This window comes from Vespula pensylvanica, chromosome 2 (assembly GCF_014466175.1).
Source record: "Vespula pensylvanica isolate Volc-1 chromosome 2, ASM1446617v1, whole genome shotgun sequence".
Classification (NCBI taxonomy): domain Eukaryota; kingdom Metazoa; phylum Arthropoda; class Insecta; order Hymenoptera; family Vespidae; genus Vespula; species Vespula pensylvanica.
This window is the reverse complement of record NC_057686.1, coordinates 11,492,172-11,519,098: the sequence shown is the minus strand read 5'-3', so window position 1 is coordinate 11,519,098 and position 26,927 is coordinate 11,492,172. Positions and strand designations below refer to the sequence as shown.

General features: G+C 25.2%; 7 protein-coding genes across 17 annotated transcripts in view; 5 read left to right on the top strand and 2 right to left on the bottom strand.

Moving 5' to 3' along the window:
• The first annotated feature begins 4 nt into the window (after positions 1-4).
• On the top strand, positions 5-4,885 carry LOC122627384 (probable cysteine--tRNA ligase, mitochondrial). 7 transcript variants are annotated; one of them, XM_043808480.1, is made up of 9 exons: positions 1,973-2,246; positions 2,432-2,727; positions 2,796-2,994; positions 3,098-3,363; positions 3,441-3,577; positions 3,650-3,772; positions 3,853-4,110; positions 4,193-4,244; positions 4,654-4,885. In XM_043808480.1, the coding sequence occupies exons 1-8, from the start codon at positions 2,002-2,004 to the stop codon at positions 4,235-4,237; spliced, it is 1,569 nt and encodes a 522-aa protein (XP_043664415.1). In that variant the 5' UTR covers positions 1,973-2,001; the 3' UTR covers positions 4,238-4,244; positions 4,654-4,885. The 7 variants fall into 7 exon arrangements, with proteins under 7 accessions (XP_043664416.1, XP_043664414.1, XP_043664417.1 ...); XM_043808481.1 differs by lacking the exon at positions 4,654-4,885 and adding an exon at positions 5-607 and having other exon boundaries at positions 2,072-2,246; positions 3,853-4,200; XM_043808479.1 differs by lacking the exon at positions 4,654-4,885 and adding an exon at positions 5-1,543 and having other exon boundaries at positions 2,072-2,246; positions 3,853-4,200.
• LOC122627386 (ribosome production factor 2 homolog) lies at positions 4,249-5,892 on the bottom strand. The gene is made up of 5 exons (XM_043808487.1): positions 5,619-5,892; positions 5,394-5,526; positions 4,885-5,324; positions 4,629-4,773; positions 4,249-4,532 (listed from the first exon to the last, which is right to left on the bottom strand). Exons 1-5 carry the CDS (start codon positions 5,639-5,641, stop codon positions 4,314-4,316), a joined length of 960 nt encoding a protein of 319 aa, XP_043664422.1. The 5' UTR covers positions 5,642-5,892; the 3' UTR covers positions 4,249-4,313.
• Positions 5,893-5,969: 77 nt separating this feature from the next.
• LOC122627385 (magnesium transporter NIPA2) lies at positions 5,970-7,932 on the top strand. Its single transcript, XM_043808486.1, has 4 exons — positions 5,970-6,332; positions 6,440-6,562; positions 6,643-6,785; positions 6,844-7,932. Exons 1-4 carry the CDS (start codon positions 6,236-6,238, stop codon positions 7,570-7,572), a joined length of 1,092 nt encoding a protein of 363 aa, XP_043664421.1. The 5' UTR covers positions 5,970-6,235; the 3' UTR covers positions 7,573-7,932.
• Positions 7,933-8,296: 364 nt separating this feature from the next.
• Positions 8,297-9,269, top strand: LOC122637872 (protein cornichon). The gene is made up of 4 exons (XM_043830356.1): positions 8,297-8,449; positions 8,595-8,663; positions 8,743-8,999; positions 9,080-9,269. Exons 1-4 carry the CDS (start codon positions 8,369-8,371, stop codon positions 9,102-9,104), a joined length of 432 nt encoding a protein of 143 aa, XP_043686291.1. The 5' UTR covers positions 8,297-8,368; the 3' UTR covers positions 9,105-9,269.
• A 266-nt stretch (positions 9,270-9,535) lies between these two features.
• LOC122637870 (alpha-2-macroglobulin receptor-associated protein) lies at positions 9,536-12,208 on the top strand. The gene is made up of 7 exons (XM_043830350.1): positions 9,536-10,462; positions 10,538-10,679; positions 10,762-10,932; positions 11,062-11,172; positions 11,266-11,380; positions 11,449-11,605; positions 11,784-12,208. Exons 1-7 carry the CDS (start codon positions 10,259-10,261, stop codon positions 11,985-11,987), a joined length of 1,104 nt encoding a protein of 367 aa, XP_043686285.1. The 5' UTR covers positions 9,536-10,258; the 3' UTR covers positions 11,988-12,208.
• A 136-nt stretch (positions 12,209-12,344) lies between these two features.
• LOC122637871 (33 kDa inner dynein arm light chain, axonemal) lies at positions 12,345-13,822 on the top strand. 4 transcript variants are annotated; one of them, XM_043830355.1, is made up of 6 exons: positions 12,345-12,545; positions 12,708-12,866; positions 12,961-13,093; positions 13,154-13,299; positions 13,360-13,557; positions 13,615-13,821. In XM_043830355.1, exons 1-6 carry the CDS (start codon positions 12,453-12,455, stop codon positions 13,648-13,650), a joined length of 765 nt encoding a protein of 254 aa, XP_043686290.1. In that variant the 5' UTR covers positions 12,345-12,452; the 3' UTR covers positions 13,651-13,821. The 4 variants fall into 4 exon arrangements, with proteins under 4 accessions (XP_043686290.1, XP_043686288.1, XP_043686287.1 ...); XM_043830353.1 differs by having other exon boundaries at positions 13,360-13,822; XM_043830352.1 differs by having other exon boundaries at positions 12,961-13,299; positions 13,615-13,820.
• A 3,017-nt stretch (positions 13,823-16,839) lies between these two features.
• LOC122627125 (protein lap4) overlaps positions 16,840-26,927 on the bottom strand; it is a 35,226-nt gene continuing 25,138 nt past the window's right edge. For both annotated transcript variants that reach the window (XM_043807972.1, XM_043807974.1), the window contains 11 exons: positions 26,475-26,855; positions 26,238-26,393; positions 21,572-22,030; positions 21,080-21,191; positions 20,927-20,983; positions 20,737-20,851; positions 18,950-19,055; positions 18,692-18,805; positions 18,443-18,568; positions 18,032-18,232; positions 16,840-17,267 (listed from right to left, as the gene is read on the bottom strand). In XM_043807972.1, the coding sequence (XP_043663907.1) occupies positions 16,992-17,267; positions 18,032-18,232; positions 18,443-18,568; positions 18,692-18,805; positions 18,950-19,055; positions 20,737-20,851; positions 20,927-20,983; positions 21,080-21,191; positions 21,572-22,030; positions 26,238-26,393; positions 26,475-26,855 (2,103 nt within the window). In that variant the 3' untranslated portion in view covers positions 16,840-16,991. The remainder of the gene's footprint in view (positions 17,268-18,031; positions 18,233-18,442; positions 18,569-18,691; positions 18,806-18,949; positions 19,056-20,736; positions 20,852-20,926; positions 20,984-21,079; positions 21,192-21,571; positions 22,031-26,237; positions 26,394-26,474; positions 26,856-26,927) is intronic.

Below are 26,927 nucleotides of genomic sequence, written 5' to 3'. Positions count from 1 at the left end.
CCGGAACTCCCCTTCCATTTGCATTTGACTGGAACCTATTATATTTGGTTACCGGTCGACTTTTATTAGTCATGATCTTACACGTATCGAAAACGTGCTTCTACAAAGATCTCTTTCTTCCATTTGTGCCAATAAAATATATGAGAAAAAACAAATTAAGAGAATTCTGCTTCTAAAGCATCCTTACTAAGTTGACGATATTGGAATCGTTTGTCTTATAAGACAATTACTTGCCTTGATATCAAGAAAAATATTAAAGAAAAATTATTGTTTTTATCAATAGAAGTACTGTAATCAGAAACAATTGTTTATTATATCTTTATATTCGTCAGCGTCTATGCTTATGAATAAAGATGATAACTTTCTTAAATATTCTTAAGTATCGAAAAATTTTTTCACAATCTAATAACATATTATAATTTTATATCGTAATAACAACTTAATGTATTTAAGCTATTCATTTCTATCGTATGTAACAATCTTACGAATTAAAATATTTTTTCTTTTTGAAATCTCAGAAATAAACTTTCCTTACGATATGAATACATGTCATTATTTTAATGTTCTATAGATCCAAATCTTATGACATATGTGCATAAAATATTCGGTACGTACAAACATAACGTGTTATCGATATATTATCGTATAAATTGTTATAATATACTATCATATATGATATTGTATACGATTAAAAAGGTATTGTATTAATATATATCTAATTGCTAGAAACAACATTTTTTTTAATGAAACTAACCAGTAATTACTTTATTGAGCATAGTATAGAGAGTAAGTATCTAGAAGGGCATAATAAAGGCATCTTCCAGCCCCTGGTCGTTATTGTTAGTCGGTCTGTGAACCGTTCAATTACATCACGTGTTGCTGGAATGCATAGATTGTTTCAATCAATTGGCACTCGGTGGCTCTAGAACTTTCATAATGGAAGAATTATGTTACCAAGCTACTCGTAAGTCGACGCCTGATCAACGATTATGAACTGTAATCTGTTTACAAAAGATGATTTTATCTACCTCACTGCAAAATATGATCTCACTATGTTTTCGATCTAATACATAAATACTTTAAAAATACTATATATCCGATATTATTTTTCGCATACTTATTATTACCGATTTATATTATCATCGATTATGAATAACATGTTACATAAAAATGAAATATACATCAAAACAAATTAATGTAATTAATTTCTCTATTAACGTCTCTTACATAATATAAATCTGAATGTAATAATGCATTAATTAACATATAGAGAAAAATATTATTTAATTTGTTGAAGATGTAATCACAATATGTGGTTGAGTTAAAAACGACAGAAATTATAGCGATGTCATAATCGTGTCATATATTTTTATACGAAATTTATTTGACATTTGAATTTATCGTAGATATTCTCGAATTCTCGATTTCTCGAATTCTCGATTTTTCAAATCAATAACTAATCGTTTCGATACATCGCAGTTTTTCTTATCGTTTATGTGTGAATCTATTCGAAATATTTGCATGGTTTGGATATATTTTCTACGTATATCTTTTTAAATACGTTATTGTATGTAATTGAAGTGTTTACGTGTTAATAAATCGTTTAAGTGTTTAAATCGAATTTATAGGATTAATAGTATACATACACATATATGTACAAATATAAATTATAGATAACATAAATACTAATTTTATTAACGTTATAAATTTTAAATACTGCTAATATATATCGACGATTAATCGATAATGTTTTCACTTATTTATTTCATTATACTTTACAATTATTTTTTAACATCAATCGATAGTATAGAAAACAATATTATCATCATCTCTGTAAACTGGTAGTTATTCCAAGTTATTTCTAACGAAAAGTAGCATGCACAAACTTGTGTTTGCTTATAGTACAGATAGTACATATAAAACTGAAAACTAACATAAATTACAAATTTATTCCATATATTTTATTGTAATTTTTATTTTGTTTCAACAATTCAAATATTTATGATGTATTTAAAAACAAGAGCAATATATAAGTTTCTAAAAAAATATAATCGTTTTATAACTACTCCAGCCAAACAGGAAAAGAATTTTAAATGGATAGAACCAATAGGAACAGATACGGGTATTAAACTATATAACCCAATTACAAAAACTAAAGTTTCATTAATATTAAGAAAAGAAGGCTTCTTAACATGGTATATGTGTGGTCCAACAGTTTACGATTCTGCTCATATTGGACATGCAATGTAAGATGATATACTATAAGTAACAATATATATATATATATATATATATATATATATATATATATATATATACGTATATAGTCCACGTTTAATTAATATAATTAATAATATAGTCAATGTTTGACATATACATATATATAACTGCATTACTTCATCTGCTATTCATATAATATTTTTTTTTTTAGCACTTATATCCGATTCGACGTAATAAGACGAATTTTAACACAATATTTTAATATTCATACATTAGTAATAATGGGTGTAACAGATATTGATGATAAAATAATAATGCGAGCTGCAGAAAAAGGAACAAATTTTAAAGAATTATCCAAATTCTATGAAGATGAATTTTTTAATGATTTGGAAATGTTAAATATCACAATGCCACATTTAAGCTGTAGAGTTACAGAGTATATACCACAAATAATACAATTCATTGCTAATATTTTAGCTAAAAATAAAGCTTATGTTGCAAAAGATGGTAAATTTTTATTATTACTTTATGCATATTTATATAATACTTATTTTTTAATGTTACATATTATATAGGATCTGTATATTTTGATACCAAATCATATAATAAATATGGGAAACTCTTAGTTCCATTTATGGATACTACTTGCACAGATAAAAGATCTTCGTTAGATTTTGCTTTATGGAAGGCAGCAAAAGATAAAGAACCATATTGGGAATCTCCATGGGGCTGTGGAAGACCAGGATGGCACATAGAATGTAGTGCTATGGCAAGGTAATATTTTATAGTAATATTTATTTGAAAAAGGTAAATAATCATAAGCAAATACCTATTATTTTCTTGTTAAAATATAAAGTATATTATTACTTATTACTAGTGCAGTATTTGGAAAAACAATAGATATTCATAGTGGTGGAATTGATTTGATGTTTCCACATCATGAAAATGAAGAAGCACAATCTTGTTGCTATCATAATACAGAACAATGGGTAAATTATTGGTTACATTGTGGACATTTATGCTTAAAAGATGACATTAAAATGTCAAAAAGTTTAAAAAATACCATAAGTATAAAAGAGTTTCTTGAAAAGTACACAACCAATGATTTAAGAATGTTGTGTTTACTTTCTCACTACAGGAGTAGTATGTATTTTCAAACTATTTTATTATAATTACTTAAATTTAATTGTCTTATCTGTATATTTATTTATTTATTTTAGATATTATATATTCTAATGATGTGATTGATCATGCTGTAAGTGCAAGAAAAAAAATAGAAAATTTTATTAATGAATGTAATAATTATTTGACTGGTAAAATCAATAGTAATAATATAGATGAAGTTTCTTTAATTCACGTGAGTACAAATATTTTATAAAAGAAGGAAATATAATTTTTTTTTTTTTAATGTATAAATTCATTTTTATAGAATTTGCATGAAACAAAAAGTATGGTACATATGGCTCTAGCAGATGATTTCAATACTGCACAAGCAATACGAGCTATTTTAAATCTTGTTGACATAAGTAATAAAATGTTTTCTCAAAATAATGTAAGTATATAAAGATGTTTTACTCCTTAAGATATGTATGTAACTGATGTTACATAGTTAATTTATATTTTATACTTTAGAGTACTTACAATGACAAAGGTACAACTGCAATTGCTGCAGTTTCTGTATACATTTCAAATATACTTTCTATCTTTGGTTTCACAAAATCTAAATGCATAGTAGAAAATCGAAAAACTGAAGACATTATCAACTACTTTGTGGAATTTAGAAATGTTATTAGAAATAAAATATTAGAGCAAAAAGAAAAGGACGAATTTTTATTACTTGCATGTGATACAGCAAGAAAGAATTTATATACTTGTGGAATTACTGTCAAGGTAAACAATTATTATTATTATCATTTAAGAAATAAAATTATTCATCATATTTCACTTAAATGTAAATTATTCGTATTTGTAGGATCGTAAAGGTTTGTCTACATGGGACTACCACAAATCGACTTAAAATAAACGTAATTATATTTAAAAACCAAAAAAAAAAAATTTTATTAAATAAATTGAAATATATGATATAATATATGTTATGATACTATCTCATTTTCTATAGTTTTTAATTTTTTAGGACTACTGTCATCATCACCCAAACTTTTCCTTTTCTTACTTTCTTTCTTTTCTGCTAGTGTTTTTTTAAGACCTTTTAATTTTCTTGTCTGTATTTTATTAATATTTTGTTCACCAATATGAATACGACCAAAAGTAGTTCCAAGAACATTGGTTGAAATATTCTTCTTTTTCTTTATCTAGAATTTTATTATAATTTGAAAAAGCAATTGTTATATAGAAGTATTATCACTTATTGCTATGAGTAATTAGAAAAAGTAAAATAATGTTATTACCTTTAGCTCCTTTGGTTTCTTACAGGCCTGTTTAAAATGATCAGCAGAAGCCAATTTAGTACGTCTACATACCAAATCAATAGATGGACCAATTTCTTCTAACTCAATACGTGGAATTCTAGAATCTGATTTTTTTAAAAGTATCCTAAAAAAGTAAACAATATGTTAAAAATGAAAATAATAGTAATGATGTGAATCATAACTTTTGATTGATGTATTTTAGATAACTTCTAATAAATTTAAATTTTTGTTTCACCTGTAACTTCGTATATATATCTTGTTCTCATCAGCAGTAAAACTCAATACATGTTCTAGTCCTTGCAATCTGATTTTTTTAACTACTTCTCGTTGAAACATATCAATAAATAGATTTTTTATTCTATTGTAATCTTGATTATTTTCAAAAAGTTCGCCATTAAAAACTAATAATGGCTTTATTCCTACTGAAATTTTAGGAACTTTGAATTCCTTTAAACTTTTATAATTTTCTATACCAAATTCCATCATATCTAATAAAGTATGTTCATACATTCTACCAAACACAAGATTGTGTGGACGTTTTTTATTATGTGAACCAAATATAAAAAGTGGTGCATTTAATTTCGACGAAAATTTTTCAATAGTAGTCGCATCTTCAAATGGAATTATATCATTCTTTTTTTGCATCATTTGTACATCAGGTTTTTTGAGATCATACTAAACAAATATTTTTATATTAATCTTACATAATATTATTTATATATAACAAAATTTTATTAAACTTACCAAATCTTTCATGCAATCATTAACAATTTGAGAAGTATTTCTGCCTTTAATACAAAAAGCTTGTTTAGCATCTTCAATTAATTTTGGTTCTTTATTTAAAATTGCTTTTTTTCCTTTATGCGTAGTAGGTTTACTACAACATAAATATAATAATAATTTGTTTAAAAATTCTTTAAAAAATGTTTAAATAATGATAATATAATCATAACATATAAACATACTTACACAATTCGAGTTATTACTGGCATTGCGAAGCGTATTTTAACAATTACAAACAAAACTATTAATATAACTTTAGTATTTATAATAGCATAAAACTAATTATTAACTATCAATCAATATATATCAAGACTTAATCATGAAAACACAAGTGTTTCCATAACCTTATATAAATCTCAAATTGCATCAAATACACGTGAAACATCAAACAAATATGAACATGAACAAAATATTTTGTAGATATGCATATCTTTGTTTAAGGTAGCTATCTACATTAACTATTTTTTTCTGCGTTTAGAAAGCTTTGTAAGTTATATAGTCGATGGCTGTATCTAACCTCAGCTGATTATAATCATTACAATTTTTATCAATCTTCTTATCTGAATTTTGTGTCGATTTATAAATTTCTAAAATACAAGCATACAAATTAAATTTCGGCAATATTATCTATGCTTGTTGCACTATCAAATAGAGTTTCGAAATCGTGCATATGTTATTAACGTTATTACAAAAATATAGTATCTTATATGTCAGAATTGCGAAGTTTATTTTTTTCTTTTATATATAAGGAAATGTGTATTTTTAGTACGATTGTAAATATAGTCAAATGATTATATTGAAACATGTTTACATCTACTGAAATTGTGGTTAAAGCACCTGATGATAGTACGGATTTCTACATCGGATTAGGATTAGCTATCTCTTCCAGTATCTTTATAGGTTAAAAATATATCAATTTAATATGTATGATTTGTGCATGTTAATAATAAGAATAAAAAAAAAAATTAAATATTTTTTTATTATAAATCAAGTTACTTTTTTTTTAGGTGCAAGTTTTATTATAAAAAAGATAGCTTTGATTCGACTTCAAAGATATGGCGGATTACGTGCTTCTTCTGGTGGTTTTGGATACCTTAAAGAATGGATATGGTGGGCTGGTTTGATATCAAGTAAATATATTTTTAATGAAATCTGATAAGATTTTCTTTTAATTATATTATTTTTAATGTTTAATAATTATATATTGTAGTGGGTATAGGAGAAGCTGAAAATTTTACTGCGTATGCATTTGCCCCTGCTTCTCTAATTACACCATTGGGTGCTCTAAGTGTTTTAGTATCTACAATTTTGGCATCAAAATATCTTAATGAAAAGCTTAACTTGTTAGGAAAGGTAAGGAAATACAATGGAAAAGTAACATATTATATATTAAACCTATTATTTTATACAGATCGGGTGTTTCTTATGTATTCTGGGTTCAACAATAATAATACTTCATTCACCAAAAGAAGAAGAAGTTAATAGCTTGGATGATCTTTTAGAAAAAATTAAAGCACCAGGCTTTCTTAGTTATGTTTTGTTTGTAATATTATGCACTTTGCTTATAATCTTTTATTTTGGTCCTGCATATGGAAAGCAAAATGTAATTGTATATATATTTTTATGCTCATCTATAGGTTCATTGACAGTAATGAGTTGTAAAGGAATAGGATTAGCATTGAAAGAAACTATGTCACTTTTTGGTGCTTTTTCTAATTTGTTGACATGGATATTTTTCTTTAGTGTTATTTTTTGTGTTACATTACAAATGAATTATCTAAATAAATCATTAGATTTATTTGATACTACTATTGTAATGCCAATTTATTATGTATGTTTCACAACTTTAGTTATAATAGCATCAGCAATATTATTTAGAGAATGGCAGAATATGAAAATTGAGGATATTGTAGGATCTTTATGCGGTTTTTTTACGATTATAATAGCAATATTTTTATTGAATGCTTTTAAATTAATAGATATTAACTACAATAACATTAGACATATTTTAAGACCAAAAAGAGAATTAATTGTTAGTTTAAATTCACATTCAAATATAAGAGATACAGAACGATTAATTTCTAGAAATTCTAATATAGATCTTTCTTATGGAGCACCAGATATAAGTAGAACTATATAATATACTTCAATAATGAATATAAATAAAGAAAAAGTCAAAGTAAAATTATAAATAAGAAATAGTAAGTTTTTAAAGTTTTTTGTATTAATACTATTTAGTTATAAGGGTTTTAATTAAGCTAACACATATTTATTTTTAATAATGCAGTAAAAGTATGTACAATAAATTGTATGGTGGTTGTGCCTAAAAAGTAACACTGTATACAATGCAATTGAAGATCTAGTCTAATGCAAATACTATTTGTTATTGTAACGATATAATATGTATTATTTGCACATAATCGAATTTAAATTTACTGTGGTATTATTTTTGTTTATATCTTTTTATTTTAAAAGTAATAAAAAATACATTTAATTTCAATATTCACTATCATGTTTATTACCTGCCATCTATTTCTATTAATTACAAATTAATATTTGTAAAAAAAAAAACGAGTTTAAAGACTAATCAAAAATATCCGAATATTTAATTATCATTATCAACAATATTCATAATTCTTATCATATAATCAATTAATTGTTTTAGTTTTTTTAGATTTAAATTATTTATTCTAATTTAATGAATCTATTAATCAATTTTATAGCTTGGACAATATGATCTAAAAATATATAATAAAATATAATTATTTATATAATTTATCTTGAATAAGATTTACAATTCACTCCAACATTATAATCATTTTAAATAAATTTAAATTGAACTTTCCCGCGCAATTAATCGATTTATGAAATTCATTGTATAGTAAACTTGTGCTTTTATATGGACTTGTCGAACGTCAAAAGAAACCGAATTCACAATGGCATTCAATTTAGCAGCTTTTTCATACATTGTAGCTTTAAGTATAGATGCATTTTTAATATTCTTTGTTATATTTCATGTATGTGTGATTCGGTATAGTTGAAATTATATATTATATAAAAAATATTTCCAGCATGAACTTGAACTTTGAACCAATCTTATTTGATCATAACCTAAGAAAAATATTTTAATAACTTCTATAATTAAATAATGAATTTTTTTAGGTTATTGCATTTGATGAACTTCAATCCGGACAGAAAAATCCAATTGATCAGTGTAATAGTTTAAATCCGGTAAACTATATACATTATTAGTTTATTTAAAAGTTATGATTTTGTTCAATTTATTAATTATTGTTCATTTCTATTTCAGCTAGTTATTCCAGAATATGTTTTACATGTTTTAATTAATTTTTTATTTCTAATAAGTGGACAATGGTTTTCTTTATGTTTTAATATTCCATTAATAGCATATCATGTATGGAGATATTCAAATAGACCTGTAATGACAGGACCTGGCTTGTATGATCCAACCAGTATATTAAATGCGCATGACTTGGCTATGTACCAACGAGAAGGATGGGTGAAGTTAACTTTTTATCTTCTGTCATTTTTCTATTATTTATATGGGTAAGTTTGTATGTTTAATTTTTTTTTTATATATATTATACAAATTTTATATACATTAATAATTTAATCAACTTTTTTAGCATGATAAGTTCACTGATTCGTTAAAATTAATATGCATTGTCTTATGCATAATTCTTTACTTTGATCTTACAATGGCATTCAACAACTTTTGCTACTCCAATGCTGTTTTAAACATGGATGTATTCAAAGTATAAGGGAATTTATTTTAATTTTATTGTAATAATAAACATTTTTTTTAGAAAAATTGAATCAAAGCATCATTTATCTTTCTATAATATTCTTATTACATAATACATTTCTAATAATAATAAAATGAAAACTATACAAAAAAAATCAGATTTGCCAACATCAAGCAATACGTGTAGTACTAAATACATTATCTAAACTTGATAGATTTTACATTATAATATGTTAATTGATTCGGATTGTAATTATATTTAGCTTGGGTAATTAAGTCTTACTATGCAATTTAAATGTGGCGCTATTTATGTTGGTGGATAATTTTAGTTCCTTGAATTGCTAGATGGCGCAGAACATTTTTTCTGTGGGTATTCAGTTGTCAATGCCTAGTTAATATGTACAATATAGCCTGCCGACGTATTCGAGATTGCATGAAAATTTAATAAAATATATCAAAAATACTATGTTTTCTCCGTAGGAAGAAAGATTAAAAACAAAACAATACAAATTCCCGATTGAACTAACAATTATAGCGTTGCAGTCGCAATATTCATCAGTCAGTAATTTTTTTGCTAGGAATTTAGATATAATCTTTAGTAACTTGTCCATTGCATTATGTACCCAAATATAAAAAAATATGTTCTTCTCTGGCCGTAGCAATATATATTCTATGAGATTCCTTTGGTGTTTTTGGTTAAATAATGTATGAATGAATATACATTGTAGTTAATATATATGTAGATGTTTTCTTGCGATAAACCACGTATGAAGATGATACAGGATGATACAGAGTGATACAGAATGATATTGCAGTGAAGTGAATGCCTCAGTTCCAGTAGAGTTTAGTATTGTGCTTGTTCTGTTTAAATAATTATAGATTTCTGTAATTAAAAGATATAAGTTGAATATCTTTTCTATATTTCAATCATTGATTTAATGTAAAAACGTTATATATATAAATTGCGTTTTATATAGTTTTTTGATTGCTGTACTTATTAAAAAGTTGTTATTTTGAAGTAATATTATTTAATTTTAATCTAAAAAACAATCCATACAAAATGATTGTGTCTATTAAACAAAGTTTTTTTTTATTAAGTTTTTGTTTTATATTTATGCATACAAGTACAGCACTTAACAAATATTCTGCTGAAGCAAATAACCCTAAAGTTGAAGATATTTTGGAATATCCCATATCATTACGAGAATTAGATAAACCGTTTCGAATGTCGAAATTAAATATACTTTGGGTAAAAGCAAGAAACGTTAGTATTAAAAAAATTATATTATTTCTATAAAAAAAAAATCTTTTACTTTAAACAGTTTATTGATTTCTATAGCGTTTGACAGATCCTAAATTACAATCGCTGTTTAGTGACTTAAAAATCCATGATAAGGAAGAATTAGCATTTAAACATTATAAGTCCGAAGAGAAGGATTCAGATGGTTTAGAAGAAGCAAGATTAAGAAAGAAATTAATTGGTAATTTTATATATAAAATATTTTTATTTTCAAATATATAATATTGTGATACTATTATAATCTATTATATTTTGTTTTTAAGGTATTATGAGTACATATGATTTGTTAGAACACTTCACTGATACAGAAGATCCAATGTTACTTAAGAGATATAAAGCACTTAATGATGGTAGCAATTATGTTGCTAAGGATGTGTTTAAAGATTCAAAATTGAATAAGCTTTGGGCTAAAGCTGAATTAGCAGGCTTTACTTGTATGTATATTTTACAATATTTATCTCAAATGATAAAAATGATACTAGAAAATTTTTATAACTACTTAATTATTTTTTTTTAAAGTATAATTAAATAGTACTATAATTAAATTTTATTATATATTTTAGATGAAGAACTTAACACATTGAAGGAAGAGTTTCAACATCATCAAGAAAAAGTAGATGAATATATGAGCTTATTAAAAGATATAGAAGCTGGAGATTCTGAAGTACATGAAAGTTTGTATTTTATTACATATCAATAAGAATTACTAAAAAAAAAAAACAAGTTTTTTGATGTGAATATTTATTACATATTTTATATTTATGTAGATAGCTTATTTGAAAAGCCAGACAGCTGGAATGTCTTAGAAGAGGAAGAACAATTATCAAATAATAATTTACCTGGAAAAAAGTTGGATTACTTAGGAAAAGCCAATTTGCTTAGGTAAATATTGTAAAAAATTTCTTTTAACATCAATAAATTTATATTTAATTTCATTAAATTTATTTTAGAGAGAAACATTTAGAGCTTAGAAATGGTTATGATCGTTTGGATAGATTAACAGCTAAAGGGCCTAATCATAAGGAATTTATAGAACCAAAAGTACAAGGGCTTTGGAGAATTGCATTGGAAGCTAAATTTCCACCTAATGAACTTGCTTCTCTTAAGGTAAAACAGACTAAGGCAGAAGTTTTTCTTTAAATTTGTTATTTATGTTTTACAATAATATTGCTTTTTATTCTCTTAATGTATCTATATGAAATGATGATTTAATCATGTTAATTTTAAATGCATTTTGTACACTTATGACAAGTATTGAAAATCTAAAAAATTTTCCGTTCTATAGGAAGAACTTTTACACTATGAATCACGATTACTCAAGTTAAGACATCTTCATACTGAAGCAGCTCTGGAAGCTGCACGCAAAGGAAAGTCTTATGATTTGGATAATTCTACTTCACAACAACATATAAAGAAACATGCTAGAACAGTTCAAAAGCTTCATATGGACCTTGAGGCAAAAATTATGCAAAAACATACTGAGTTATAATGTTTGTAAGATTTTTTAATAATTTCTGCAATATTTGCTTTTAATAATTGTTTGAACAAATATCAATAAATCTATGGCAGGTATATAAATATCCAATTAATAGAAATACATAATATATTGTAAAATTTTAACTTTTAATTTAGATGTATTGTTTGTATATTCTTATATATATTGCAAATAGCAATTTTTTAAAAATAAATATGTATTTTGTTATATAGTTATTTTACACTTTTATTAATTGTATTGCCTAATTACGGAAATATAGATATTAATACCATAATTTAAAATGTGAATATATTCATTGATTAACACATCAGCGTTTCTATGGAGATAGTTTTCTTATACTATGTATGTTATGTGTATATTTGTGTTATCAATATATTTGGTGCTACATTAAGGAAGAATTAAAAATTATAATCTTCATAATTACAATTGTGAAAGCATTAATTTAATTATATAATTACAATGGCAACATCAGTTAAAGAACGTACTATTCTTGCTGTAGACACTCTTGTCAAATATGACAATCCTATTTTGGTTACAACTCATCCAGAAAAGGTAATAAAGATTTTTTTATGTTAACATATACATTTTATATATTTCTACATGTAAGAAAGAATATAATATGAAATAAATATTTTAAAACAACTATATTTTTATACGAAAATATAACAAATAAAATAATATTATTTCGATTTATCCAAATATATTTTTAATCAGATACGTAAAGAGCCAATGTTGGGTAAAATAAGTACTGCTATTTGTAAAGTTCAAACAACCACTCCTACAACTGATGTACGCCTTGAAACTGTTGAAATTTTAAATGGAATTTTACCACCTAAAGAATGGGAAGAAGACGGACAAATTTGGACACAGCAAGTATACAGAGATTTAGTTATCATGTAATGTTCCCTTGAGGGCAACATTTTCACAGTAGGTATAATATTGTATTTATAAATTTATGTTACACAAGGTTTCAAGTACTCCTGCTACGAGATTGGATGTTATTAATCTACAAGAACAACTTGATATGAAATTGCAACAGCGGCAAGCAAGAGAAACTGGAATTTGCCCTGTACGCAGAGAACTTTATACACAATGTTTTGGTATGTTTTTATTGTCCCGATTAGAGAAAAATAATAAAATAATAAAACAAAATATTTCAGATGAATTGATACGACAAGTTACCATAAATTGTGCAGAACGTGGTTTGCTATTACTCAGAGTAAGAGATGAAATCAAAATGACTTTGGCTGCTTATCAAACTTTATATCAGAGTAGTATTGCATTTGGAATGCGTAAAGCACTTCAGGTATACATTGATTTAATATTAAATTGTTTAACTTTATATAATTATATTATTATGTTCTAGGCTGAACAAGGTAAAGAAGATTTAATTGCAATTGCAGATGAATTACGACAACAAAAAACAGAATTAGAAAATACACTCACAGAATTGAGACACAAATTTGATTTAGCAGAAAAAAGATCTGCAGAGTTAAAAGAAGCAGAAGAAAAGAAATACACAGAAGAAATTCAGTTTCTTAAAAAAACGAACTTACAATTAAAGGTAATGGAATATCTTATATTGCATATTTTATATATTATATTGTATTATCTTTTTCAGACCCAATTGGAAGGTATTATAGCGCCAAAAAAATAATGACTATACGAAGAACAAATATTTTTTTCTTATCTCTTATAATCACTGCAATATGATCTAAACATTAATAAAGTGGAATACAAATAAGAACGTATAAAATAATGGGCATTATACTAGATTTAGTGATTGTTATAAAACGAAATATAATTAATTAAAGAAAAATATATAATAGTCCATTTTTTTCGCGAAATGCTTAAAATAACTGATTTGTTTTATTGAAGATACTGTAGCATACTATATTTTTGAATATGAATATTTAAAATTAACAGAGATAACTGTTTATATTATAATAAATACAAACAATTTTTTAATGTTTTTTCACCTATGGTATTCTGTTTACAAATTCGTTTATGTAATATTATATTATTATAAAACGTATACAAATTTTTCGCTAGAAAATACAATTAATCTTTATAAATATACTTTGATATAATCTATTTATTCACGAATTTTACTAATTTCTTCTATTATTTTGTAGCATTTAAAATAATAACTAACATTTAACTGTAATCATACTTTATTTGTATAATTAAATGTGTTGAACTGTATTCATTTGTTAAAACAGAATATAAAATTTGACAAAAATATTACGTTTACGAAAGCTAGAATTATTATAACATTTTTCTTAAGAACTTGTTAAAACATTCTCTTGATTTGTTCCTTCTTCAAATATTTTACTATTAAAAGATTACAGGATTTTTTATTAGATTGCAGTTTCTTCATCATATAATTTAATTGTAATTGACAACAAAAATTATCATATGAATAAATCAAATCATGTAAAATATAAAAATGTATATCATTAATTTCAGATCACTTTTACATTATACATTCAAAAAACCAAGTTGTCCTTTATAGATATGAATAGCATATTCATATTAAAAACTGTTTACTTTATAAACTGTAAGTACTTAAAGGAATGACAGTTATTTTTATTTTTGAGATTCCACAGATGCACTGTTAATACTATTAAATTCCTTAATATGTATTATTGATACATAATACGCATAGTTGTATAGGCTTTTTCTAAATTATTCTAGATACATTTTTAAGAATTGGCACTTAAACAATAATACAGTAAAAATGGTTCATTATTTTTAAAGGTAATAATGAAGGAACAATACTCAGATTTACACTCAGTTCAATTGATAAATGAATTTTTCATTGGTCCCTTATTCTTAATCGCACTTGCACTCATTATTATTCATAGTATTCACTTCTGTTATTTGCACGCATATTTTTGTTTATATTAATATCTGTATTAATATAAAATATGTGATATCACCGACCTAAATAACTGATTTAGAAATAATAAGCATAAACTATACTAAATAATATTTCCATTATAAAGAAAATTTTACTTTTTCTTTTGAACTGTTACTTACAATTTAATACCAATAACAATATAAATAAAACCAACTGTATTTTTATTCCATAAATGTATAATTAATTTTATCAATTTATAGAATTTGAGTAATTATAAAACTGAAGAAATTTTGTCTTATTAATGGATCTATATTATTCTGCTTTTAAATTCTTAATATATGTTAAATACTGTTTTGAAAATAAATTTATAAGACAGAAGTAACAAACATAAAAATATATCATATTTTATGTTTATACTACGAAGTATATATAATTATCATATTTTCATATATATAATTTACATGATTTAAATTATAAATAAGCATTATGTATTTATTAATAATAGCTATTATATATATAAAAATGGATTAAAGTTTGAAATTAAAATACTCCATTCTAAGAATATCAAATCTAAGAATAAATGTTATAATTCTTTTATATTAAATTTCAATTTAATATATATTTTAAATATGTATATGTTTTGTAAAATTATTAAAAATGAACGTATATAATTTGTAAATATAATCTACTTATATTAAATTTAAATAAATAAAATACTTTATATAAATCACATTATACGATATGCGATTTATAATCTTATTTTTTTTTTTTTAACCATTTTTATTTTATTACGATAATGAGCTTGAACATTATTCAGGCATATGAGATGTGCAAAATTGAGAAGTTTGTTATATATCTATCTAGTGACTGTAAATAAATACCACTAACACGAAATTATTGTAATTACACGTATATTATCAAATAAATAAGTATAAGAAAACGTGTAGTTACGTTTAAATTGTTTGGACCTGCAAATTTAGAATATGAATTTTGTATCAAAAATAAAGTAGAACCTTTATAGTTAATAATAGTGCCATTAATCAATATTTTATTATATTGCATTGATCTTCAGCACATTTGAAAATGGAATGTATTATATGTAAAGGATAGTATTAATATTAATTGATTAATAACGAATTAATATTATTCTTTTAAATCAAAATAATACCAGTGTATTTGAAATACTAGTTGCATGCTTTAATTTGGTTTCTTTCGTACATCTATATATGCATTCATTTCTTTAAACGTTAATAAATTTCATTATAGGTCTTTATTCCTATAAATCAGAATAATGAACTGTAAATCAATATTTATGTTGTTAATATATGCACATATTCTCATTGATTTATATATATTGTATACAAAGTACCTTCTATAAAAATGCACCAAATTTTTTAAATCTAGATTGCTAATTAATTGTTTACATATAAGTATGTAATTACAATTAATAGTCATATAAAAAAGTAGCAAAACTTTCCTTTTTTGGATCACATGAATATAATTTATTAACAATGAAAATACGTTTTGCGTATGATCGATGCACCTAATGAATTACATTAACTTATTTTTGTAAATTCTTGGCATTTTATATTAACAATGATACGTTTAAACGATACGTATCAATAAATATAATTGCAATGATATTTAATTATATATGATTAAAGTATATATATATATATATTATATTGAGATGTCACACGAAATTTCTCAATCGTGCACAAATATTGCATATTGTTGGAATAAAAAATATGTTAAGGGCGCCATCAAATAAATCGCATAATAAATTGTAGCAGCGATTCCTGAACTTAAAAGTGATTAGAATTACAATAATTGTTCGAATTATTAATAACAAAAATAAGAAAAATGATAAAATTTAATTAAATTAAGCAATGCAATATGCAAAAGTGTTATAAATTTATTATGGATATAAAAAATTATAGATTAATAACTCAGGAATCGTTTGATTATATATGTATATATATATATATATATATATAATGGTCTAACTGTACGAGATTAAAAAATTGTGTATATGAAATACTTGAAAAACAATATTATAGTACAATGATTATTGTTGTCTTTTTTTAAACAAACTTTGTAAAAGTTCAATATTAATACTTTAGCCTATTTTATTCTCAATGTCGATTTTTTTTTCGACCTTGTTTTCGTTTTTTTTTCTTCGTCGTAGTAACAATAATATTTGTATTTTGTTTAGATGCAGCACCTTCAGTTACACTTGTTGAAGTAAGAGAATCAGCTTTTTCTTGAAGCATACCTGTACCAGAAGGCTGGCTTGCAAGTTCCTCGTTTTCACTTTCAGCATCACTTGCTCCAGTCCCAGTTATGCTTTCTATCTCATCTTCAGCATTACTTAATTCCAATGATATAATTTTTTCTCTCAAAGTTTCAACCTATTTATACAAATATATTAATTGTAAAAAATTGATGTATAAATAATTCTCGATATTATACGAAATTGAATATAAAATTAAAATACAGAAGATAATAATAATAACATTCTGAAATAGACAAATCCAATAAATAATATTCTAATAAAGCAAATTATAAATAAATATAACATAAAACACTTAACATATAAAAACAATCTTGCATTTGTATGTTTATAAAAAAATAATATAAATAATACTAATAATGATTATAATAAGCAACTAAAGAAGAAACACATATGTTAACAATTAAATTAGTAAGGTGTTATTTAAGAAAACTAAACGAGCATTACCAATAGTATGAGAAGATTTTGTTAGTGATCTGTGGAAATGAAATCATTTGCTCAAGGTGGTGCAGGTTGTAAATCCAGAGTGAGAGTTGGTTTCTTGGAACAGCAAATAGAAAGATTAACTACTGTTACCCCTCATGTTTTATATGCTTAAGCTTAAACATTCAAAAGCATGCATGTGTAGAATCATCTGAATATTAAATTCAAATGTTTTCACAGTTTGTCTGTAGGCACATAGTTATTAAAGATATGAATCAGTGAATCCACTTACTTATCATCTACCTTTCATCTTTATATTTGATATCAATTTTTTATATTTATAATAAAACATGACTAAAAAGATAGTGCTCTAAAGATATTGTGCCCATCATTTTTGTCCAATGGTATATGAAGTAATTTCGGTGCATGAATTCTGTGCGAAATTTAGAATCATAGTACCTGTCGCTCAATTAGCTTCTCGACGTATTCGACTGTTCGTACACGACGTTCACCTGTCACCTCATCCACATATTCTTCAGTACGCCGAGTGACCTTCTCGTCCACTACTTTCTCAGATTCACGTATTTCTTTAGGAGGACCCACTTTGCTGCGCACAGCAAGTTTAGGAAAATCTGCGCTAGATGGCCGTAACGTAGTGAACTATGGTAGTAAGACAAACGAGATACCACTGTAGTAACATGACCATTGTATCTCACAATTAAATTGTTAGAAGCATGAGCACATATGAGCAATTAGTAAATAACCAAGTTAATACACAACTAATAATACAGCTAAAGAGGGGTTAAATACTGTTCAAGAGAGAGTATTAGATACTGCAGTTGTTAAAGCTATCTCACTCCCAATGCTTACTTCAGTGATCTTTTCTTGATCAGAAATATGATCTGCATCTGTCCTATCCTCCAACGTTTCTGCTTTATCCGTGGTATCCATCATTTCGCTCATTTTTTTAATAACTATTTGAGCCTGAAGGGCATCCTATAAATAAATTTTTGTACTCAATGTATTATAAATATATATATAACTAATATTATAAACATTTGTCTAACTTCTAATTTGTAATCAAATATAACGGATCTATATAAAACATCACTGTTATACCTGTTCAAGCGATTTTAAACGAGCTTGCCGCCATGCAGCACGTTTTTCTGCTCGTAGAGCTCGTTGTTCAGCAGGAGTTAAATGACTTTCTTCATCTTCATCAGAAATCAAGCCCTACAGATAAAAAGAAAGAATGTATTCTTTAAACTTTGTAACGTATGCGTTGCTACAGAATAAATCAAATGTTATTCTTTATTGTTATCATGTAATAAGAAATAATAGTACACAAATAAACATTACAATGGTATTGTGTAATACCTCTTGTATCATTCTCTCCTTCAATCGACGTTCTGCCTTTGCTGTCCTCACTGTACTTGGAACATTCTGCAGAAGAGTGACCGAACTTCGCGAACTCAGTCTGCTACTGTAAGGTAATGAGCATGCACGCTGACAAATTACATTCATGTCTGAATATTCTAATGTTTATTTATACAAAAAGAAAAAAAAATTACAAAAGCAGTAAACGGTACAAAGGCAAGAGAAAATATACACTATGTATTTACAAATATTTAAAAAGTAAAAAACTAGTCTGCTGGTCATATTACAACAGATAAGATGTATCTATAATTAAAATTTTAATTATTAAGAACTGATAGATCCTGGACAGTAATTATTATATTCTGAAATAGCATTGAAGAATTATATTCAGTAAATATAATTCAATTAACATGATATAATTTATCGTAATTATACGATTATTATTGTTAATTTATTATGCAGAATCTCTCAACTATATTCTTATTGCACGAAATAAACTGCCTAAGCATGCTTCTTATGATCAAGGCATACATGAAATTGTAACCCATCTTCCCTCTACTATCTTTAGTGAAGTATGCATTATAATGAGTTTTTCTAATTCCTTCAGTAAGTGCAAGCAATATTTTATCTGCCTAGAATACAATATTTGCTATAGTAATTTCTAAGCTCTTAAGCCAATATGCCTCATTATTTAAGAAGCATTACATAATAGGAATATGACTGTACTGTACTTATGTGTTTTAAAGCATGCAACAATTTAAGCTCTTAAAGTATACAAACATATACAAAATAAAGTTAATGATATTCTTTATGTCAAATAGGTGATACTCTTAGATGTAATATAAAACGATTATACATTCGTCATAAGATAAATTAATTCTTTGTGTAATTCTATATTTTATATTATTATTACCATTGTATGAAAAATTCTATAATGTAAAAAAATTTAACTATAAAAATTAATTTTTGAAAATGCTTACAGTGTAGTTTAAGAATGGCGTGACTGAAGAAGTAACTGTCTATTTTTCAATGCTTATAAGATAAATGATATTACCAGCTTACATTGTTCTATGGTAAATGTTTATGTGTTATAACAACAACAACAATAATAATAATAATATTAATATTAATAATAATAATAATAATAATAATAATAATAATAATAATAATAATAATAATAGTAATAATAGTAATAGTAACAACAACAACAATAATAATGATGATGATGATGATAATAATAATAATAATAATAATAATAATAATAATAATAATAATAATAATAATAATAATGACGATGATGATGATAATCATAATGATAATGATAATGATAATGATAATGATAATGATAATGATGGTGATGATGATGATGATGATGATGATGATGATGATGATGATGATGATGATGATGATGATGATGATGATGATGATGATGATGATGATAATAATACTTCGTATTTTTATATACAAGCGTAATAAATCAAGTATGAATTAAGTTTTTTTGAAAATGGTGCATTATATATGTGTATATGCGTGCATGTGCTTTCGTATACTTTAGAGATGTATGTAATTCTTAAAAATAAGCAGCAAATACTGCCTCTTCACTAAGTGCTAAAAGTGCAAAGTCTATACACTAGAACAAGAATTTGATACTGTATATTGTTTGAATGAAAAATGATAATGATAAATAATTAAAATTTTTTGTTCAACGTTAGCTGTTTCATACACAGACTAGAGTAGATGAAAACATAACGTGAAGATGCGAAGAATGGATACAATATATGGCTTACTTAGGGCGCCTGTCATCCTGATCTATTGTATCTTCCAAATCTTCAAGACCTTCATTTTCATCTAGCTGGGCCCATGATTTTAATTCATCTCTTGTTAATGTTGCAATTTTTTTTTCTATAATTAAAAAATATGCGAATTATAATAGAATTAATTATTAAATAAACAATTACTTTATAGAATTTGTATTACCTTCTTCTTGTTTCATCTTTTCAACTTCATCTTGACTTAAAAAGCTAAATACTTTTTCTGAAAGATAAATGAAATTTTGAAATATTTAACTTCATTAGAATATTTTAACAGAAATATAAATTTTTCTCTAAAATTTTCCAAATATTCTTTTACCTGGTTTAGGAGAAGGTTTAAGATGTTCTTCCATGGCACTTTCAAATAATTTCTTCTTATCACTGACTGACATTTTTACTGGTGACGGTGATGGAGATGATGTTGGTGAAAGCTGTTCATAAAATTTATATAAATAAAAACAAAAAACAATAATATTATATCACTTTAAAAATACACGATAAAAATATTAATAATTAGAAATTATCACTTGAAACTAAAATAATTGATCATATATATTATTATATATAACACATTAAATAAAGAATATTTTTATGCTTCAACCTTTTAAAATTTTTCATAAACAAAAAGTTCTATTGTCATATAAATTATGAATTTTATAATGTATATATATTTTATCTAATATCGTCATTAATTCCAAACAAAATTTGATGCAATAAGCTGATGGTGAATGAAACATGTTCCTTATAATAATATTTCATAATTAGAACAGTACATTAATTTTAATAAGTTACACATGCTTGCAAAACCCACCTCAACCTGACCTTTTCCATCAACAGAGCGTGCTATCTGTCGTTTGTTAAAGCAAGTTGAAGAACCTAATTTCCCCACATATTCGGGAGCAGTCATAGGTGTAGGAGGAAGTTGAAAACGTGGTTGTGTATTTTGTACTGGGTTTTGATAAGTTTTTTTTGGATAAGAAGATATTTGAGATTGTGTAAGAAAAGTTTCATGCATGGATGGGAATAATTCTTTGGATACTGATTTAGATTTTACAGTGGGCGAAAAGGGAACACCAACCGTGTTTTCTTTAGAAACTGGTGGAAGATCAGCAAATGTAATGCTACGTTTAGGTACTGTAAAGTTCTTCTTTTTTGGGGAAGGTAATGTTTGAGTAGAAGCAGAACGATTGAAATTTGCAGTTGTAGTAAGAGTAGAGACCGGAGATTTTGTTGAAGAACAATCCATTGATGCTCCAATTTTTTCTTTCCACTGAATAAATAAGACCAAAATCATATTAGTATAGTTGATATTATATAATGAAGATATGATGAGATAAATCTAATGAAAATCTATGTTAGAAAAGATGAAATTTAGAATATATTATATAATCAGACTTATGTTTCTATAATTATAAATATACGTGCATATTACGAAAATTGTGAGAGCAAAAACTATTATTTTCGTTGAATAAAAATTTTTCGTAAAAAAAAGAAAAAAATCGTCAGATATTAATAAAATTGTGCATGTACACTTTTTTACAACTAACGAAATGATTGTGTGTGCATTCAAATAAACTATATGCTATATATTTATAATAGCCAAAACAATATAATGCTATTTTACAAATCTCTTTATACATTGCAATATGCAATTGCATTTCATAAATAATTTGGTATAATCAGGAAGTTCATCATTATATTTTAAAAACAGATTTATTTTTGACACTACATGTCATACAAAATCTATGTCAGAATTAAAAAGGAATTAGTTTCAAACCTACTCGTTTCATGTTTGTTTTTTCTTGTTCCTTTAGTGTGTGATTTCATTGTACTATTATTGCAACAATTAATGCAGCTTTGCACATAATTTTATTTATGTACTTTTCCATTAATATGAAAAAGCAATTTTTTTGTTTTCTAAAATTTCTTAATATTTGTACCCTATCCTTTTTTATTTTACTCATATCAATGCATTATAGGATGCTCTGAAACAATATAAATGTTTAAAAATGATTTAAAATAATATTTTAATACCAGGAACTGCTTGTTAGTTAACATATCAATCAACTTGAATTTATATATGACTTTAACTGTAATTAGTTATTCAAATATAACAAATGTAACCATTTTCAGAATAATCCTATGCATCGATATATGAAAACACTGTTCAAATTGTGTTTCTATATCAATCAACTGGAGCTTTAACATCCTTTCATATTATTAATAGATAAATATCTTATTTTTATACTTTGTAATAATATATAAACATCTGGTCCATTAGAATTATGTTCAACATATAACATTTATAGAAAATTTATAAATTACATTACACTGATTTATACCTCATTAATGATATGAGTTTACTGTAGCAATGAACATTGTAGAGAACTAGCATTTTTAATTTAGAATGAATGCAAGTGTTACATGCAACATGTTTTATAAACAATACAATAATTTCATTTTTTTCATATTTTTTTTGCTGTACATGATTTTTATGATGTAATTGTAAATTGCTATTTATGGATACATTATCTGCCAATGATATGAAACACTGTTCATTTTTTCTAGTGACTATAAGATAATATCTATAGTATAAAAAATAAAACTTTTTATAGCAAATTATGATTATAAGATAATAGTTTTCAAATGATCAAAAATTATAAAAATTTCTATGAATTAATATGATTTAATAAAATTTCTATTTACCATTTAATGAGGTAAAAAGTTAAATTAATACATTTTTGAGAAAGAAACTGTACTAATTTGCCTTATTTTTTCTGTGATGGTAGATATGATAAATATCAAATAATCAAATTGAGATGTTAAATATTTCATGTTTTTAAACTACATTACTAACGATATAAAAATGTCACTTCTGTATATCAAGCACAGTATCCATAATATATGATATTATATATATATATATCATTTTCTTAAAGTGTTATTGTAAATATAGACCTGTGCGATTTTTTGCACTGTACATATTTAGTTGATCATTTTATAAATATGTGTGATATTTTTAAGAAAAAAGTTAAATATATCCTGTATGACAAATGTTCACATTCTGGACATATAATAGTCACCATTAACAATAAGGAAATCTCAGAAAATATCACTTCTGTTCATGGTACATAAAATTCTATGTCAGATATGGATTACTTCTGTTAAAAGAACACTGACTCTCAGTAATTCTTCAATTGCCAATTCATATATCACAACTTTTCTACCTTTCTGAATATTTAATTTTGTAGCCCAGAAGCATCACAAATTCTAAGTCAGTCCATAAAATTCTATCCACTACTCATATGTACCTAACATTTCAAAGTTAATTGGAAATAAGCCTCAGAATCAGTGTATAAATGTTACTAGAAAATATCTGATCAAAATACGTGAGAAACACTCTGCGCTTTAACTTCTGATTACCTATCACAGAAATATTTTTCTCATTATAACCAATACCTATAAACAAAGAGATGACCAATATATACATGAGAATCTTTAGTTTAGGAAGATATCACACTTTTATAGTGTTAGAAAGATCTTGATCTCTTGACATAATCAAAGCAACAAACCAATTACGGAATGAATTTATCCATTAGTAGATTCTCGATAATGCTCCTAATGTTATAATGGCAGTATTATTAAAAAATGCAATAACAATAGTTAAATTGTATAACAATGACACGGAAACGCAATAAACAATGAATAATGAGTTTATGTCATGAATTTGCTTAGAATTATTTATATTATGGCACAATCCTGTGGAATCAGAGGTATGGACGTAGACACAGGGAAAATGAGTAGAGGGTCGAACGACTCACTCCTGTTAGAGGGCAGCCAAAGTAGCACTATCACCTTCCACTGTCTGTAAACACGTTAAATATGTCTTGTTTTGGCGCTCAGGAGAGCATGCGACGCTAAAAACACTGACAAACGTACAACTCATGCGCCATGTAAAAATAATGAAATTAGAATGAATATACAATAGTAAGGATTTATAAATTTACAATTTAAGGTTTTTGTTAAAATATTTGTTTTTGATAAAGTATTATTCATTAACAAACTTTAAAACTTTTCATTCATGAATAATTCGCAGTTTTCAATTGTTAGTATACTGATCAAATGCTATCATCATTCTAACAAAATTATTATCCAATAGCAGTGTGTGTTATAATGTATTATAAAAAGGAAGAAGATTTAATTATGATAAATGTGCACGCGGATGATTATATTATACAAATTTGTATTGAAATGTATATTACTTTATATAAGGTGTGTGTGTGTGTATGTGTGTAGTACACATGGAATTTTTCACAATGCATGTAATTGATCATTAAAGGTGCTTTTGATATTTCTACATATCTGTTTTCATAATGCACTATAGATCAATATAAGGATTCTTTAATTTCATTTTATTTGGCATTTTATTAGCTATATGATTAAAGTTTGTAAAGAATAATATAAATTATGAAGCTGAATATTCTATTTTATAAAAGATTATTTAATATTTTAAATCCAAAGCAGTTTAATGATTATATGTGATAAGTAAATATTTTTTCAAAATCTTTGTATTTTCTTTTGTAATTTTTAAATAATATAAAAATTTAGTTTTGTGTGTGTATGTGTATATGTACATTTATATATTTAAATTTAAAAAAAAAAATAATAATAATAAAAAGAGAAAAAATAAGGCAATAAACAGAAAATACTACTAACTAAAAATAAAAAGATCTATATATATATATATATTGTACAGATTATTAAAAAGTTTAAATAAAAATGATTTGATTATGATATTCTTTAGTGCTTGACATATTTTAGTATCGCATGTTATTCATCATTCGTATTAGTACACATCTTTCTCATTTTCCCAATGTAGGCCCTACTTTTATTACAAATGCAGAATATTTTGAGATTCATTTTTTTTCCATGAATATGCTGTTACATCATTATATAATCTAATAATGTTATACTGGACAAAAATAGTTTATTAATGAGGTAGATATATGAGTAGATTTGGTCCCTATGCAGACATATTTTAAGAAAAATATATTAAATACCTATATGAAATATTGTTTTCTTATATCTAGTCATAGAAAAATTGGCAAGTTTAGTTTATAATTTATATAATACATATATTCTACACTCGTATAATTAATAATATTTCAATAAGAGGAATATATCATATATAAAAATGAAAAATACTCTTTGAAATCATCAAAGGAAAAGGGATACATTCTAACATATTATAAAGTACATGAACATACATCATTGATTAATATAATTAGAATAATTTATACTTCCTAATTATTAATTAATTAATACAATTAGACATGCTGCTATATATTATGATAAAATAAATATAAATAAACAACTATTTTTAAAGATATCATGCAGACTAAATTTTGCATGCATTGCAAATTTCAATTCATGTATTCACAATAAACAAAATGATATATTATAATTGAAATACTTACTGTTGGATTCTGAGGAGCTAATGTATGTTTACTCATCACGATCGTCGTAGTCTTGAGATCCTTTGTACCACTTGGAGACTTCGGTGGTACAACCATATCAACTGGACTATTTGATTTATGTACTAGGGATTCTGCTGCTCTCACTACATCTAGAACCTTTAACATAAAATGATTATTTTTAAGCATACGTTTTGAAAAGTACATACTCCAAATAGATATTAATAAAGTGTAACTTACTTTCTCAGGAGTAGATTTTTCCCTTTGTTCAATTAAAGCTCGCTCCCTCTCTTCTTGTTCCCATGCTACAAGTTCGGCTTTCATTTCCTGTTCTTGTCTAAGTGTTGCAGCTTCTTCATCGTCACGATCTAAGCTAGATATACTTTGTGACAATGATTTGATGTCATCTGGAGGTGGATCTTTAAACTCTCGTGAAACTCTTGATTCTTTAGAATCTCTGCCATCGGATAAAGGTAATACTGACTCAACTTCGTTTTTGTCATAACCTTTACAAACTACCAAAGTGATTGTATTTCCTGAGCACCGGAGAATGTTTACAGCTTCTTGATGAGTTGCACCTAATAACGATGTTCCATTGACCTCTAGCAGCCTCATACCAACCTGTTCAAATAATGTATTTTTAATATGTAAATAATAAAATATTTGAGAAGTACAACTTTTATCAAACTTTAA

What these genes read in the sequence shown, in the direction of transcription:
- LOC122637871 (XM_043830351.1), top strand. Translation starts at nt 12,453, where the DNA reads ATGGCAACATCAGTTAAAGAACGTACTATTCTTGCTGTAGACACTCTT. An exon ending in GACAAATTTGGACACAGCAA is followed by an intron (nt 12,867 to 12,960) that starts GTATACAGAGAT and finishes ATGTTACACAAG; the next exon opens with GTTTCAAGTACTCCTGCTAC. An exon ending in GAATGCGTAAAGCACTTCAG is followed by an intron (nt 13,300 to 13,359) that starts GTATACATTGAT and finishes ATTATGTTCTAG; the next exon opens with GCTGAACAAGGTAAAGAAGA.
- LOC122627384 (XM_043808478.1), top strand. Translation starts at nt 2,002, where the DNA reads ATGATGTATTTAAAAACAAGAGCAATATATAAGTTTCTAAAAAAATAT. An exon ending in AGCTTATGTTGCAAAAGATG is followed by an intron (nt 2,728 to 2,795) that starts GTAAATTTTTAT and finishes CATATTATATAG; the next exon opens with GATCTGTATATTTTGATACC. An exon ending in ACTTTCTCACTACAGGAGTA is followed by an intron (nt 3,364 to 3,440) that starts GTATGTATTTTC and finishes TATTTATTTTAG; the next exon opens with ATATTATATATTCTAATGAT.
- LOC122627386 (XM_043808487.1), bottom strand. Translation starts at nt 5,641, where the DNA reads ATGCCAGTAATAACTCGAATTGT. An exon ending in CCAGTAATAACTCGAATTGT is followed by an intron (nt 5,527 to 5,618) that starts GTAAGTATGTTT and finishes TTTATGTTGTAG; the next exon opens with TAAACCTACTACGCATAAAG. An exon ending in ATGATTGCATGAAAGATTTG is followed by an intron (nt 5,325 to 5,393) that starts GTAAGTTTAATA and finishes ATATTTGTTTAG; the next exon opens with TATGATCTCAAAAAACCTGA.
- LOC122637870 (XM_043830350.1), top strand. Translation starts at nt 10,259, where the DNA reads ATGATTGTGTCTATTAAACAAAGTTTTTTTTTATTAAGTTTTTGTTTT. An exon ending in ATTAAGAAAGAAATTAATTG is followed by an intron (nt 10,680 to 10,761) that starts GTAATTTTATAT and finishes TTTGTTTTTAAG; the next exon opens with GTATTATGAGTACATATGAT. An exon ending in GGAAAAGCCAATTTGCTTAG is followed by an intron (nt 11,381 to 11,448) that starts GTAAATATTGTA and finishes AATTTATTTTAG; the next exon opens with AGAGAAACATTTAGAGCTTA.
- LOC122637872 (XM_043830356.1), top strand. Translation starts at nt 8,369, where the DNA reads ATGGCATTCAATTTAGCAGCTTTTTCATACATTGTAGCTTTAAGTATA. An exon ending in AGTGTAATAGTTTAAATCCG is followed by an intron (nt 8,664 to 8,742) that starts GTAAACTATATA and finishes TTTCTATTTCAG; the next exon opens with CTAGTTATTCCAGAATATGT. An exon ending in TTTTTCTATTATTTATATGG is followed by an intron (nt 9,000 to 9,079) that starts GTAAGTTTGTAT and finishes CAACTTTTTTAG; the next exon opens with CATGATAAGTTCACTGATTC.
- LOC122627385 (XM_043808486.1), top strand. Translation starts at nt 6,236, where the DNA reads ATGTTTACATCTACTGAAATTGTGGTTAAAGCACCTGATGATAGTACG. An exon ending in CTCTTCCAGTATCTTTATAG is followed by an intron (nt 6,333 to 6,439) that starts GTTAAAAATATA and finishes CTTTTTTTTTAG; the next exon opens with GTGCAAGTTTTATTATAAAA. An exon ending in GTGGGCTGGTTTGATATCAA is followed by an intron (nt 6,563 to 6,642) that starts GTAAATATATTT and finishes TATATATTGTAG; the next exon opens with TGGGTATAGGAGAAGCTGAA.